We start from the raw sequence: 16,311 nt of genomic DNA, 5'->3' as shown, positions 1-16,311 counted from the left end.
GGGAGACTTTAACACTCCATTATCATCAATAGATAGGTCATCCAAACAAAAACTCAATAAAGAAATCCAAGATCTAAAATATGCAATAGATCAAGTGGACCTAGTAGATGTCTATAGAACATTTCATCCAACCTCTACACAATATACATTCTTCTCAGCAGCCCATGGAACCTTCTCCAAAATAGATCATATCCTAGGGCACAAAGCAAGCCTCAGCAAATATAAGAAAATAGAAATAATACCGTGCATACTATCTGACCACAATGCAGTAAAAGTAGAACTCAACAACAAAAGTAAAGACAAAAAACATGCAAACAGCTGGAAACTAAATAACTCATTACTTAATGAAGAATGGATCATCGATGCAATAAAAGAGGAAATTAAAAAGTTCCTAGAAGTCAATGAAAATGAAAACACAACCTACCGGAACCTATGGGACACAGCTAAGGCAGTCTTGAGAGGAAAGTTTATAGCCATGAGTGCATATATTAAAAAGATTGAAAGATCCCAAATCAATGACCTAATGATACATCTCAAACTCCTAGAAAAACAAGAACAAGCAAATCCCAAAACAAATAGAAGGAGAGAAATAATAAAAATAAGAGCTGAAATCAACGAAATAGAAACCAAAAAAACCATACAAAGAATTAATGAAACAAAAAGTTGGTTCTTTGAAAAAATAAACAAGATCGATAGACCCCTGGCAAACCTGACTAAAATGAGGAGAGAAAAAACCCAAATTAGTAGAATCAGGAATGCAAAAGGGGAGATAACAACAAACACCATGGAAATCCAGGAAATCATCAGAGACTACTTTGAGAACCTATATTCAAATAAATTTGAAAATCTTAAAGAAATGGACAGATTTCTAGATACAGATGATCATCCAAAACTGAACCAAGAGGAAATTAATCACCTGAATAGACCTATAACACAAAATGAAATTGAAGCAGCAATCAAGAGTCTCCCCAAAAAGAAAAGTCCAGGACCTGATGGATTCTCTGCTGAATTCTATCAGACCTTTAAAGAAGAACTGATACCAACCCTCCTTAAACTGTTCCATGAAATAGAAAGGGAAGGAAAACTGCCAAACACATTTTATGAAGCCACTATTACACTTATCCCAAAACCAGGCAAAGACACCTCCAAAAAGGAGAACTATAGGCCAATCTCCTTAATGAACATTGATGCAAAAATCCTCAACAAAATAATGGCAAACCGAATTCAGCAACACATCAAAAAGATTATCCACCACGACCAGGTAGGCTTCATCCCAGGGATGCAGGGGTGGTTCAACATACGAAAATCAATAAACGTAATAAACCACATTAACAGAAGCAAAGACAAAAACCACTTGATCATCTCAATAGACGCAGAAAAAGCCTTTGATAATATCCAACATCATTTCATGATAAAAGCTCTAAGAAAACTAGGAATAGAAGGAAAGTTCCTCAACATTATAAAAGCTATATATGACAAACCTACAGCCAGCATTATACTTAACGGAGAAAAATTAAAACCGTTCCCTCTAAAATCAGGAACCAGACAAGGATGCCCACTATCTCCACTCCTATTCAACATAGTACTGGAATTCCTAGCCAGAGCAATTAGGCAAGAAGAAGGAATAAAAGGAATACAAATAGGTAAAGAAACTGTCAAAATATCCCTATTTGCAGACGACATGATCCTATACCTTAAAGACCCAAAAAACTCTACTCAGAAGCTTCTAGACATCATCAATAGCTACAGCAAAGTAGCAGGATATAAAATCAACATAGAAAAATCATTAGCATTTCTATACACTAACAATGAGCAAACGGAAAAAGAATGTATGAAAACAATTCCATTTACAATAGCCTCAAAAAAAATCAAATACCTAGGTGTAAACCTAACAAAAGATGTGAAAGACCTCTACAAGGAAAACTATACACTTCTGAAGAAAGAGATTGAGGAAGACTATAGAAAGTGGAGAGATCTCCCATGCTCATGGATTGGTAGAATCAACATAGTAAAAATGTCGATACTCCCCAAAGTAATCTACATGTTTAATGCAATTCCCATCAAAATTCCAATGACATTCATTAAAGAGATTGAAAAATCTACTGTGAAATTTATATGGAAACACAAGAGGCCACGAATAGCCAAGGCAATACTCAGTCAAAAGAACAATGCAGGAGGTATCACAATACCTGACTTCAAACTATATTACAAAGCAATAACAATAAAAACAGCATGGTACTGGCACAAAAACAGACATGAAGACCAGTGGAACAGAATAGAGGATCCAGATATGAAGCCACACAACTATGAGCAACTTATCTTTGACAAAGGAGCTAAAAATATACGATGGAGAAATAGCAGCCTCTTCAACAAAAACTGCTGGGAAAACTGGTTAGCAGTCTGCAAAAAACTGAAACTAGATCCATGTATATCACCCTATACCAAGATTAACTCAAAGTGGATCAAGGATCTTAATATCAGACCCCAAACTCTTAAGTTGATACAAGAAGGAGTAGGAAATACTCTGGAGTTAGTAGGTATAGGTAAGAACTTTCTCAATGAAACCCCAGCAGCACAGCAACTAAGAGATAGCATAGATAAATGGGACCTCATAAAACTAAAAAGCTTCTGTTCATCAAAAGAAATGGTCTCTAAACTGAAGAGAACACCCACAGAGTGGGAGAAAATATTTGCCAATTATACATCAGACAAAGGACTGATAACCAGAATATACAGGGAACTTAAAAAACTAAATTCTCCCAAAACTAATGAACCAATAAAGAAATGGGCATGTGAACTAAACAGAACTTTCTCAAAAGAAGAAATTCAAATGGCCAGAAAACACATGAAAAAATGCTCACCATCTCTAGCAATAAAGGAAATGCAAATTAAAACCACACTAAGATTCCACCTCACCCCTGTTAGAATAGCCATCATCAGCAACACCACCAACAACAGGTGTTGGCGAGGATGTGGGGAAAAAGGAACCCTTTTACACTGTTGGTGGGAATGTAGACTAGTACAACCACTCTGGAAAAAAATTTGGAGGCTACTTAAAAAGATGGACATCGATCTACCATTTGATCCAGCAATACCACTCTTGGGGATATACCCAAAAGACTGTTACTCCAGAGGCACCTGCACATCCATGTTTATTGCGGCACTATTCACAATAGCCAAGTTATGGAAACAGCCAAGATGTCCCAGCACTGACGAATGGATTAAGAAAATGTGGTATCTATACACAATGGAATTTTATGCAGCCATGAAGAAGAACGAAATGTTATCATTCGCTGGTAAATGGATGGAATTGGAGAACATCATTCTGAGTGAGGTTAGCCTGGCTCAAAAGACCAAAAATCGTATGTTCTCCCTCATATGTGGACATTAGATCAAGGGCAAACACAACAAGGGGATTGGACTATGAGCACATGATAAAAGCGAGAGCACACAAGGGAGGGGTGAGGATAGGTAAGACACCTAAAAAACTAGCTAGCATTTGTTGCCCTTAACACAGAGAAACTAAAGCAGATACCTTAAAGCAACTGAGGCCAATAGGAAAAGGGGACCAGGAACTAGAGAAAAGGTTAGATCAAAAAGAATTAACCTAGAAGGTAACACCCACACACAGGAAATCAATGTGAGTCAATGCCCTGTATAGCTATCCTTATCTCAACCAGCAAAACCCCTTGTTCCTTCCTATTATTGCTTATACTCTCTCTACAACAAAATTAGAGATAAGGGCAAAATAGTTTCTGCTGGGTATTGAGGGGGGGAGCGGGAGGGGGTGGAGTGGGTGGTAAGGGAGGGGGTGGGGGCAGGGGGGAGAAATGAACCAAGCCTTGTATGCACATATGAATAATAAAAGAAAAAAAAAAAAAAAGAAAAAAAGAAAAATAGGAAAAAAAAAAAAAAAAAAAAAAAAAAAAAAGAATTAACCTAGAAGGTAACACCCATGCACAGGAAATCAATGTGAGTCAATGCCCTGTATAGCAATCCTTATCTCAACCAGCAAAACCCCTTGTTCCTTCCTATTATTGCTTATATTCTCTCTACAACAAAATTAGGAATAAGGGCAAAATAGTTTCTGCTGGGTATTGAGGGAGTGGGGGGGAGAGGGAGGGGGTGGAGTGGGTGGTTATGGAGTGGGTGGGGGCAGGGGGGAGAAATGAACCAAGCCTTGTATGCACATATGAATAATAAAAAAAAAATTAGAAATAAGGGCAAAATAGTTTCTGCTGGGTATTGGGGGGGTGGGAGGGAGGGGGAGGGGGCGGAGTGGGTGGTAAGGGAGGGGGTGGGGGCAGGGGGGAGAAATGACCCAAGCCTTGTGTGCACATATGAATAATAAAAGAAAAAAAAAAAAGAACCCACAAAATGGGAAAAAGGCTTTTTTAAATCATATTTAGAATACATAAAGAACTTTCACAACTGAAACTAAAAAGCCGACAGTTAAAAAGTAAGCAAAGGGCTTGGACAGACATTTCTCTAAAGACACACAAATGGTTAATACACCTGGAAAATGTGCTCAACATCATTAGTCTCTAGGGAAAAGTAAATCAGAACCACAGCGAGATAAGTCTTCTGCCCACTTGGATGGTTAAAAAAAAGGGCAGCTATAACAAGTGTTGGTAAGACTATGGAGAATAGAAATTGCCATGCACAGCTGCGGGATCGTAAAGTGGAGCAGTCACTAGGGAAACACTGAACAGTTACCAGTAGCCCAGCACTTCCACTCCTAGGTATATATGCAATAAGAATCAAAACTTCCACCAAACGAAAACTTGCACAATAATTTTCATAGCACAGTAACTTGCTAAGTGGATCCTGTGATGGCTTGAATAAAAATATGGCAAAGAACAAAATTAGGTATTGTCTCCTGCAATTTTTTTTTGTGATGGCTTTACTCTAAATATAAAGTTAATCTCTACTGAACCTTCCCTAGTAACTGTTTTAATTCAAACAATTAACATTCATATGAAAATAAAACAATCCCAGTATTTGAGAAGTGGAGGCAAGAGGATTAGAAGTTTGAGTCCAGCCTCAGCTATATAGCAAAAGAAACCCTGTCTCAAAAAAGCAAAAGGAGGACTGGGGATGTGGCTCAAGTAGAAAAGCACTTGCCTATAAGTGCAAGGCCCCGAGTTCAACTCCTAGCAATACCAAAAAAAAAAGGAAAAGAAGAAAATACCTATCAGTATTCTAGTCAGTGTTACAGGTACACTGAGGTTCAATACATGATAACTTGGATACACTGTATTCTTTGCCTTAAATTGAAATATAGTGCAGGATATCAATAAAGGATACAGTAGCCATTAACTTCACCTTTAAGGAAAAAAAGCTTCAATTCTTAAGGGTTAATGAATCAGGAGGAAAAACCAAACTAGGTTACTGGAGTCCTCTCATGCCTATCTAAAATCCAATACTGTTACTCATCTGATAGTGATAAAATCTGTCATACCCCCAGATCCAGCTATTTCACCACTGCTGTATGTGTTGATCTCCCCAGATGGTTCAGAAGGGGTAAGTGTCCGCTTCCGATAAGAAAAAGCTATTAAAAAAATAAAAGGCACTCAGTACGGTAAAAATTTGTTACACTTTTAATAGAACAAGCACATTACTTGATTAAGTTACATTATTATTGAAATAAATTTGGACTTCTCTGATAAAGAAATGAACCATAAAACAGGTAAATACAGAGGTAGAAAAAGATTTCAAATACTCAGCAAGTCTTTTAAAAGCCAATTATTTAATATGGGAAAATACACTGACTCATTACCTGATGAATTTCTCAGTAAGGTACCAGGGTCACTCTCTAATCTTGAAACTAAAGGACCTAAAAACAAGCAGACAAATAAGAGTAAAAAAAATAAATCCCAAGTAAATAACCAGAGGAATCAGAATCAAGATAATGAGGCCTAAAGACAAAGCAGACAGATTAAAGTGCAGACAATCAATGATGCTCTTGCCTTTCTTTACAAAGGCCATTCAAGTTTGTAGGCTTCCCTGTTTAAAAAGGGATTTGAAGCTGGGGTGGACCTCGGTGGTAGAGCATATGCTTGCATGCACAGGTCTTGGGTTTCATCCTCAACACCAAAGACAAAAAAGTCATTTGACAATGAGATATGCTGAAAATAGCTTATGAGGGTAAAAGTCAATCCATACCACATCTTTTTTTTCCCTTTTTTTTTTTTGATGGTGCTGGGTGAGGAGCCCAGGGCCTCTCCTTCCACCGAGCTGCACCATGAGCCCCTCACTTACTGTTAATGAGGAGCTCCAGTATACTATCAGATGCGTTGCTAACAGATAGCTCCAGACAGTGTGCAAAGCTGGACAATGCCTTGCTGCGGACAGTGGGTGCCTTGTCCAGACAACGGTCAAACATAATTTCTTGCACCAAGAACTTATGCTTGAGGAACTTCTGGAGCTCCAGGGAGGCAGTGTCGTCCACTTCTCTTTCAGGCAGCTCTAAAAGAGCTAATGCAACATCCAGGGTGAAAACTCGGTGTGGGATCTGGTAAGGCAAAATCATAAGAATGGCCATCAGGCAGGAGTAAGAAGCAAAAAAAAAAAGCCTTCTGCATTCGGATCTGGCTGTCCACAGTGGTTTACAGAGCTAGGACCCAGGATATGAGGAAGTACATCTCCTACCTTGGAACTTCGTGAGTATTTGTAAAGCCAGGCAATGAATGTGGCATACTCTCCACAAGGAAGTTTACTCAGCAGCTGGACCAGGGATTGGGCTGCCATGGTGCGATACTCCGCTTTATCTATCACCTGAAACACAAAAGAAGAGAAGCTTTCTAGCCAATAACCACCTGCAGGACATCTGAGACCCATGCTATAATACAAGGTAAAAATAGTGAGCACTACTAGTTCAATGATCTTTAAGTGTCAGGTAAATGGCTAACACATTTTAGGTTTCAGATCCCTCTAAAAAATAAACTATAGTTGGGCATGGTGGTTCACATCTGTAATCTCAGCTACTCCAAAGAATTACAGTTCCAAGCCAGCTGGGGAAAAGTTAGCAGGAGACTCTATTTGGAAAACAAATAAAAACTAAAAACAAAAGGACTGAGGTGTGGTTCAAGTGGTATAGTGCTTGCCTAGAAAGTGGGAGGCCATGAATTTAATCCCCAGTACCACACACAGACACAAAAAAGAAAACTAAACTATAAGCTCTCATCGAGAAAAATGCACATACATATCTAGCATACATTGCCAGTGTTTAGGAAATCTTTAGGGTCCATAGGGTTCAAATTAACAACCATTTATCAGCTGGGCACAGTGCCACTCGTCTGCAATCCCAGGGGAGGCTGAAGCAGGATAATTGTAAATTTAAAGACAATCTGAGCAACAAAATGAGTTCAATACCAGCCTGAGCTATAACAGCAAACTTTGTTAATTAGGCAGGTTACTCTCCTATCATACCAGCGCTCAGGATGCTAAAACAGGATTATAAGTTTGAGGTCAACCTGTACTGTAATATAGACAGACCCTGTCATAAAAAAACAAAAAACCCAACACTTTATTTAGGAAAACATCTAGTATTAACTATAACTACTTTTAGTAATAATACACACTCATTCCCAAGAACAAATACATATATACACTTATCTTCGTTCATGTTAAAGCAAACGATACCTTGACGCAGATATGCTGCAGTAAAATACGCAGGACTGGGAATATACTTTCTTTTAGTTCATCCACAAGTGAGCTATTTAAAGGAAAAATACATATTCACTGTTTACAATACACCTAGTATTACAGCAAAACAGTAATTTCCCTTAACTCTGTGCTCAAAAACCACTGCTCTTATATTTTAGAAATGTTAAATGTTAAAACCAATCTACCCCCATATTTCAATAGCTGTTTCAGTAAAATAAAGGATAAAGATATACTGTGTCACAGTGGGAAAAAAAACCCAAAAAACACTTCTTATGCAGTTTTAGAACTGTCACTGACATACTGGGTCATCAGGGAAAAACAAAAATGCAATCTTCATATGGCTCTTTTCACTATTTATTAAATTTCATATTAAGATGTAGAATATACTCTTTTAGGGTAAATACAGGAACAGACTGAGACACAGTACCACCTCGTGGCAGCTCAGTGAAATGCTGGTACTTAAACTCATTTGGAACATTACTTCTCCAAACTAACCCAGGAAGAATATGCTGTAACAACTTGATCCATTTTTAGCAATGTTTATTTGTCCCATTAAATGAATATTTTGCAACTGGCAACATGATGAGCTTTCGTGGGAAAACCATACATTTCCACTAAAACATCTTAGCTGTTTAATGTTTAGAATATTCTTTAGCCAGAAAAACCTGCTCAGTGACCAGATAACATCATCCACACGCCATGTCTCCAGCCACACTGCATACTGCGGGTATCCACACACTCACATATACATACTCACCTCTCCTCTGCACCTCGGCACCACATGCCAAATAGTCAGTAAAGGAAAGAAAGAAAAGCTGAGGGCACAGCAAACATACTTTTCCCAATAAAGCTAATACAGGACTTTTAAAGTGGAGCTCAGTAATTAGTGGCAGAAAAAGTAGTCAATTAATTATTTATTGCTAAGGAAGTAAAAGCATTTGCTTTTTTATCCTTCAGGAAGTATTTTGTGTGTGGATGGATAGAAAAGTAAGAAGGAAAAAACAAAAGTAAAAAGATACAAAAAAAGAGAAACAAAAGAAACTCCTTTCACTGCTGAAGAAGCGAATACCTGAGCAGACAATGACAGAGGCAACTATCTTTTGGCCAGCTTGACCACACAGGTGGATGGACTCAAGCTGGAGGCTGGATGTGGCTGGAGAACTGCAGATTCTCTGTGTGTTTAACAATGCCCCAGCATAGTGGCTTCTAACCATGAAGAACCAGATTGGCTATGAAGTGCTTTATTTGGACCCACAGGACCAATATTCTGATGCCATAGGTGTCAGAAATTTTGGTTAGTGCAGGGCCTAGCTGACTGAAGAAAGTGATAAAGAATAAAAAGTCAAAATTTATGTGCTTCACCTGATAAACTGGACTGCCTGGTTCCTATGTCTGATGACTTGTGAAGTAATAGTTAGGGGGGCACAGTGGGACCTTTCCCCCACTTCTACCATCAGTATTACATTCAGCATTCGATGGAAAATACAACCAATAACCTGGAAGAGAAAAGGAAAGTCAATTTAAGCTACGACACAGAATCCACGGGGCTCAAGGATAGTGATGCACACTAGTAAATCATTTCAAGACATCTGAAGATAGGTCGGCGAACAGAATTTCTGGCTGAACATTAGGGATATGGTAGTAGTCTTGCAGGTATTCAATACATGCACAGTGTATCTTTATTATATTTATTTAAAACAAGTGCAAATAATGTGAAAGATCTGCTTATAAAGAACTATAAAAATGCCATCTAATTTCTCTCCCCACTCTCTGCATTTTACAACTCAGAATTTAGGACAAGTGGAGAACTGTCATTCATAAAGAGTAAAGAATGCTGATCACCTGCCTAGCAAGCATGAAGTCCAGAGTTCAAACCCCAGTATCCCCTCCAAGACTGCTAGGAATGTCTAATAATATTCCCTTCTTCTAAAAGTGGGGCTGGGGTATGAATGGTACCATAAGCTTATATTTTATCTGAAGTTCACAACGCATTTTCCAGTGTGTTAGCTCATGGAATTATTCACCTGGTAAATAAAACCCTCACTGAAAACCAAGCAGGCAGTAGGGATCAAGCACCTCCAATATGGAACTAGATGTCACTATATTTAATTTTAAACCTCAACAGCTCTGTAAGTAAGCGGACCATGCACAATTTCACTTTACATATAATATACTCCAAAGACGAGTTGTCCAAAATCAAGTAGTTAAAGATCTGGTTCAAACCAAGGTTGCTTAATATCAAGTCAAGCATTCACATTCTTTTTTAAAAAGGACATCTTCAGAGATACGGTGGACTTGTTTAATCTTTTAAAATGTTAAAAGAAAAAAGGGGGTCCCTAAACTGCTCAGGAGGTGGGGATTGGGAGGATCATAGTTCAGGGCCAGACCAGGCAAAGAAGTTCTCAAGACCCCATCTCGACCAGCAGCTGGGAGTGATAGTACACATGTGTCATCCCAGCTATGCAGGAGAGACATAAATAGGAGGATTACTTTCAAGGCTGGCCTGGACATAAAGTGAGAGTCTATCCCAAAAACAACCAACACAAAAAGGCTGGAGGTGTGGCTCAAGTTATAGAGTGCCTTCCTAGCACAAGGCCCTGAATTCAGTACCAAATACCACCAAAAACAAATAAATAAAAGGGGAGAGAGTGAAAATAAGAAACATTTCTTTGAATTATATCACATCCACATTTTGAACACACAGAAGTAATAAGGATATGATAAATTATAAAATATTGAATACTTTCAAACAACAGGCATTGCATTCAGCACCTGGCAACATATTTTCATTTAATCCTGAGGCAAATCTAGGAGAAAGGCCAGACTTTGTATCCTTTTTGTTCAGAACTGAACTCTAGGATTTTTTCCCAAGGTTGGGCCTACAAGCACACACAGTAAGGGGGATCAGAATTTGAACACAGATGTGCAGAACCCTAACTATCCTCTAAGACCTAAGATAAAGTTTACTTTATAAATTAGAAACAGTAACTAACAATAAAATAGAACAATCACAACAGCATACTATATATAAAAGTTACGTGAATGTGATCTCTCTCAAAATATGTTATTGTACTATACTCTTACTTCTTACCCAAGGCTGACTGAAGTTAACTAAAATCTTGGATGAATGGGGCCTACAAATGCTTTCCACTTTCACTGTGTGGTCTGCCTGCTTTCAATGCAACTAAGAGGAAATTAGATCCTCTTCTCCCTTACCTTATTTCCTTCTCCGTGAAGTGGGGAGCACAGCAAGTACAATCCATGGTAGGACAGTTCTGGTATGTATTTGGCTTCATTAAGATTTCTAAAGAAGAAAAGGCAAAACACTGATTAATGGATATGATTTTACTAGGAATATTCTGTAACATCATAAGCCTGCTTGCTCTCTTTCTCTTTTCTTCCCTCCCTTTCCGTGCTTTCTTTCTTTTTCTCTTTATTTTAAGATACAGTCTCACTTTATTGCCCAGGTTGGCTTTAAACTTCTGTACTCAAGTCATTCTTCTGCATCAGCCTCCTGAGTAGCTGGGACTACAAGCATGAGCCAACTCAGCAGGTTTCTACAAACCATATTTAAATGAATAGATTCTACTTATATGCCAATTAGAATAAAACAATACTTATGCTTGAAGCAAAAATCATTATACTGTATTTAAATTGTAGCACTGAAAGATTTAACAGCTCACCTGGCTTGTGAAACATGAAATTCACGAAGAATTGGCTCGAAATTAGTTAATGCAACAAAGACCTGGAAAATAGATGCCAAGAAAAGGTCTCAACCACCGTCTATGCCCTGTGAAATTACCCCAAGGTTGTGGGAATTTTCCCTTACCTCTATACAAGTTTGTACACACTGTGGCTTTTCTTTGAGGGAAAACTTGGACAGAAGCCTTAAAAAATTCTTCAAAAGGTGAAATATGGCATTTCGAATTTGAGAAAGGTCCCGGGCAGAAAAATATATATTCTCTTCATCTTCTTCTTCTTCTTCTTCTATAAGGTCATCCATCTGGATTAGGAAAAAAAAAAAAATGTATAGGTGATGGTGTAATAATGCCTAACACTCTGTCCCATGGCTTTCAATTTACCCAAACCAATTAAACTTCAAGTAGTACTGAACTGCTAAGATGATGCAACTTTGACCAGGTCCCTTGACTGTTCTAGTCTCCATGACCACAGTGGTAAATCACTGGACTACATGACTGCCATGGTAGGTTCTACCTGTGCATTTTTTTTTGTCAATGAGAACTCCCATATTTCTTAAAAGTTTCCATGTCAGTAAACTTACATTACACAATAAACTTTCATCCTGCCACACAAGAATTTGGAAATTCTGCTATTTTATGATGCTCTTAAGGACATAAGCCCTCAGGATACTTCAACCACCCTCTTTAACGACAGGAGGATAATGAGCATGGCAAGCATACCAAGTACCCTGCTGCAATCATGCTAGCTGAGCACACTGGGGAACATGTCTAGGGAGAGAAGACTGAGAAGGTAGAAAGGTGGCAAGGCAAAAATGTGCCCAGCATAGTATGTGAAGCCCAAGATGCAACTTCAAGTCATACTGGATAGCAGATGATAGTTTAGGACCTTTTGGTTACAAACATGATGCCCTGAGACCGTATTTCACATAAAGTCAATCCTAGGAAAAACTAAAATATGTTGCTGGTGTGGATATGTTTAATTATTCCACTCACTTCTTACCTCAATGTTATCTTTCTGAGGTGGCTTTCCTCTTTTCCTGTTCCTCCTTGGATTATCCTGAGAGCTCCTGGGCTGTTCTTTCTTTCTTTTCCGATTCAAGTTAGATTCCTGAGGCCAGCTCTTCTTTAGACTCTGAATGCACTTGTCAAACATCACTGGGTGGAAAATTTGATTGGCTACACTGCCTAGTCAAAAGGAACAGAGAGTAAGCAGATTAGGGGTTTTTGTTTTATTTTGTTTTGAGACAGAATCTCACTATGTAGCCCAGGCTATCCTCAAACTGGCCATTCTCCTGCCTCAGTCTTCCCAGTGCTGGGATTACAGATGGCACCAGCATGCCCAGCATGAGCAGGTTAGGTTTCAGTATCATTAAATATGTGTATTAAACAACTGATAAAAACTTAAAAAAGAAAAAGACAAAATTTTCACTAACTTCGAATAACGGCTAACCTTTAGTAAAAAACATGCCATTTTTCAATGTCAGTCTTAGGGATGACCAATAGAATTGAATGAGAAATAATAAGAGTTCCCTATCTAGCCATGACAGAGAAACTGGTTTTATACTTACCCTCTTGCTGAACAAAATGTCTAAAACTGAACATATGTCTAAAACTGAACAAAAATGTCTAAATTACAATTTAAAGACACTTGATAGCATGAAAATAAGAGAAACAAAGAGGCTAAAACTGAAATTACCCCAGTTTTATTTTTTATCTAGAGGCAATTTCTGAACAGCAGAGAAATGGTGAATCCAGGCAGGTGATAATGGTCTTGCTAAACTGAGAAATCAGAGTCAGAAAAGCAGAAGTAGGTGAAGTGTATGTGGAAAGCACTGAAAGAGGGGGAGCTACTTAAGAAAAAGAGCCCCAGATATCTGCACAGGGCTGAAGGTCAAACAAGCACACATGGGGTTCACATCATGGTGGGCAAAGAAACCAGGAGAGGAATTGTTTTCACAACTCATAGAGGGCTAAGATACATTTGACTTCTGACCAGCCACAGTAGACAGGCCTTGTCAATAAAGACTTCAAAAGAAACTCAATGAACTAGATGTAGAGTAACAGCTACCTTATATCTGCCCTAACAAAGCTTTGCAAAGAGTCTTAAAAGGATCAAGTTAATACACGAAGAGTTGTCTGTCAAAATACACTTCAACACTATTTATAGGAAAACACAAAATCCAGAACTCAATAACCTAGCCTTTAAAATTAACAAAAAAATTAATGGATATACCATTAATTAATACCAAAAAAATGATGAGAAGAAAAATCACTCAACAAGTTGGGTGTGGTGGTGCATACCTGTAATCCTAGCACTCAAGGCTGAGGCATGAGGATCACAAGCTCAAGACCAGCCTGAGCTACATAGATAGACCCTATCTCAAAATACAGGGAGGGAGAGGGGAAGAACAGAATAGAATAGAATAGAACACAACACAACACTATAGCAGGGAGGAGGATCAGAAGAAAACAAAGTAGGCTTGAGTTCTGATAAAGTAGCAGGGAGGAAGGGATGGCATAACAGAGAGATAAAACCTAAAGAATTCAAAGGTGAAGAAGGTCACATAGCGTAGAATGGCACTAAATAACTAGGTTGAAGTAGCCTATAGAACTGCATGTGACCATATATTCTCTAAACCTTGTTTTCTAAATTTTATTGCCTCTGTAGCCTGCTTGCAAGGGCATATAAGGTAAGAACCCTTTGTTCTCAGGGCTCAGCCTTTGGACATAAGTCTACTGGGTTTGTGCTGGCACAATAAAACGTTGCTTCCTGCTAAACTGCCTCAATGTCTCATATCTTGGCTAGCAACTTCCCACAACATTTCTTGGAGGCTCGTACGGGATTGCAGAGACACGGTGAGTTATCACCCCCCTTGTCACCAGGGTGAGTCCCCCCAAACGGCTGGAAGGAGATCCCACCAGGTGCCAATAGACAGCTTGAGCCAGAGGCGGATTCCTCCTCCCAGCGATTTGGGGAGAGCCTTGGATGCACAATGGAACCCAGTAAGGTCCAGGAACCAGCAAGGGGAGGGGATCACCACTCATCGGACTGGTAAGAAACCAGGTTCAAATTCAGGCCTGCCTCAGGAGGCAGAAGGGGAGACTGATCACCTCCCAGAGACCGTTAGTAACCGCCTTCTGGGGTGAAGCCATGTCTCTCAGGTTTGAGGAGTGGGGCAGAAGTACTGTGCTATGCAAAAGTGTGTTGAGCTTTTCCTGGGAAACAGTCACAACTGAGGTTAAGGGATGGATAACAAAAAATTCATTTCCAAAGGGGGGAAACTCCCAAGAGAACAGATGCATCATCCACCATTCCACTGGATAGCCCTCTGGGTTGTCTGGGTATAATTTAAACGTTTTTTTCTTTTCTTGAGAGTGCACTCTAAGTGTGTGTGTGTGTGTGTGTGAATTTGTTTAAAGCACTGGGAAAAATTTAATTTGCTCCTGGAATTCTAGCTCATCTTATGTGCACTCAATTTGACATTTTTTCAGGCATGCTTAATTTATAAAACTTTTTGTGTGTGTAAGCATCTTCAAAATGCTTCTTAAACTGCTGCTGTAAGGTTAATATGATACTCAAGGAAACAAACAAACAAACAAAAAAAACCAGGGTATTTATCTTAAAGACCTGTTATAAACTGCTTAGGCTTTTTACATTTAAGTATGTAAACATCTTGAGGATGGTTCTTATAAAGTAAATGTAAAAAAATTATTACTCTGTTCTACTGCTACTTTTAAAAAAACAGGTTTTCAAACTTATTACATTCAGGTCTCACTAGGATGCAGGCATTCAGGGGTTAACACTCTGGTTTAGATACGAGGGAGGGAAAAAAAAGGGTGGAGGCTACAGTCTGCAATAGAACTCTTAAAATTGGGGTAGTTAAAAATGACCTTAGCCTGTTTCATTCTGTCATAAATAAAATCTGAGATTTAACAAATGGGCTTTCTATAAATTGTTTTTATACAAAAATAATTTTAAGGTTGCTTTCTGTTTTTTTTTCCATACAAATAAAAGGTTCTAAGTTAGAAGGTTTTATGAGTTAATTTCAACAAGTAAAGTATCAAAGATATGGTTTTTAAAATAAAAGGATAAAAAATACTTTTAAATAAAAAAAGGATAAAGACAAACTCCCCCACAAGATACAAAATAAGTTGTTACAAAGATACAGAGTAAATTGTCATAAAAAGATGGAGCTTATAGATGCTATGTAACTTATTAAATTAACTAAAATCCCAGTTACACTAAGGGTTTTGTAAGGTCAAAATTTAATGTACTGATGTTAAACTAAAACTTAATTCCCTAAGCTCATAACAACAAGGCTATCTTAAAAATCTTGTATTATTCTCTATAACATTTACAAAAAACTTGTCTTAAAAATGATTTATGTTCTGTCAAGAAAAATGTCAGGAAATTTTGGTGCTATACGTTAATCCATAAACTTGTCAAGACAACAAGAGTTTATTAAAACACAGACAAGGGGCAGCTGAGCATAGGAAGCACTGCTGCACTGATATGAAGGTTGAGACAGATTTACTTATGTAAAGCAACGTAAAAAAAAAAAAAAAGCCAAAGTACACACTCCAGGTAGGATAAAGGAAAAAAAAAAAAACTCAAAAAGGAGCACTACACTGGAAGTCAAGACCTCCAGTTTTTACGGGACTCAACAGAGTGGAAATGTTAGTCCTACTCCTTCCACATGTCAGGTGGAGGGAATTTTTGGCCTGGGATGGTCAGATTGGGCCTGTTATGTTAGGAGGGCCCCATTGATTACAGGTTGGTGGGATCCTACTGTATGTCATAAGCCATCTGTTAATGTCAACAATCTGGGATATGATCACTTATCAACATCTGAGCCATGATTCTTGGCCATTAGGTTTCCTAACTCTACACTTAGTCCCCATAAATACTTACCTGCATTCTCTAGTGATTTTTGTTGGCGTT

The 16,311-nt window shown here is 38.3% G+C and overlaps 1 protein-coding gene across 3 annotated transcripts in view; it reads right to left on the bottom strand.

The window, feature by feature from the left end:
• Positions 1–16,311, bottom strand: part of Ncapd3 (non-SMC condensin II complex subunit D3) — a 90,254-nt gene that overhangs the window by 54,444 nt on the left and 19,499 nt on the right. For all 3 annotated transcript variants that reach the window (XM_020183224.2, XM_020183226.2, XM_074066309.1), the window contains 10 exons: positions 12,370–12,554; positions 11,498–11,671; positions 11,352–11,413; positions 10,885–10,972; positions 9,031–9,164; positions 7,645–7,717; positions 6,652–6,777; positions 6,262–6,514; positions 5,780–5,836; positions 5,462–5,551 (listed from right to left, as the gene is read on the bottom strand). In XM_020183224.2, the coding sequence (XP_020038813.2) occupies positions 5,462–5,551; positions 5,780–5,836; positions 6,262–6,514; positions 6,652–6,777; positions 7,645–7,717; positions 9,031–9,164; positions 10,885–10,972; positions 11,352–11,413; positions 11,498–11,671; positions 12,370–12,554 (1,242 nt within the window). The remainder of the gene's footprint in view (positions 1–5,461; positions 5,552–5,779; positions 5,837–6,261; positions 6,515–6,651; positions 6,778–7,644; positions 7,718–9,030; positions 9,165–10,884; positions 10,973–11,351; positions 11,414–11,497; positions 11,672–12,369; positions 12,555–16,311) is intronic.

Source organism: Castor canadensis, chromosome 2 (genome assembly GCF_047511655.1).
Source record: "Castor canadensis chromosome 2, mCasCan1.hap1v2, whole genome shotgun sequence".
Taxonomy (NCBI): domain Eukaryota; kingdom Metazoa; phylum Chordata; class Mammalia; order Rodentia; family Castoridae; genus Castor; species Castor canadensis.
The sequence above is the reverse complement of the archived record's forward strand: the minus strand, read 5'-3'. Positions and strand labels throughout refer to the sequence as shown.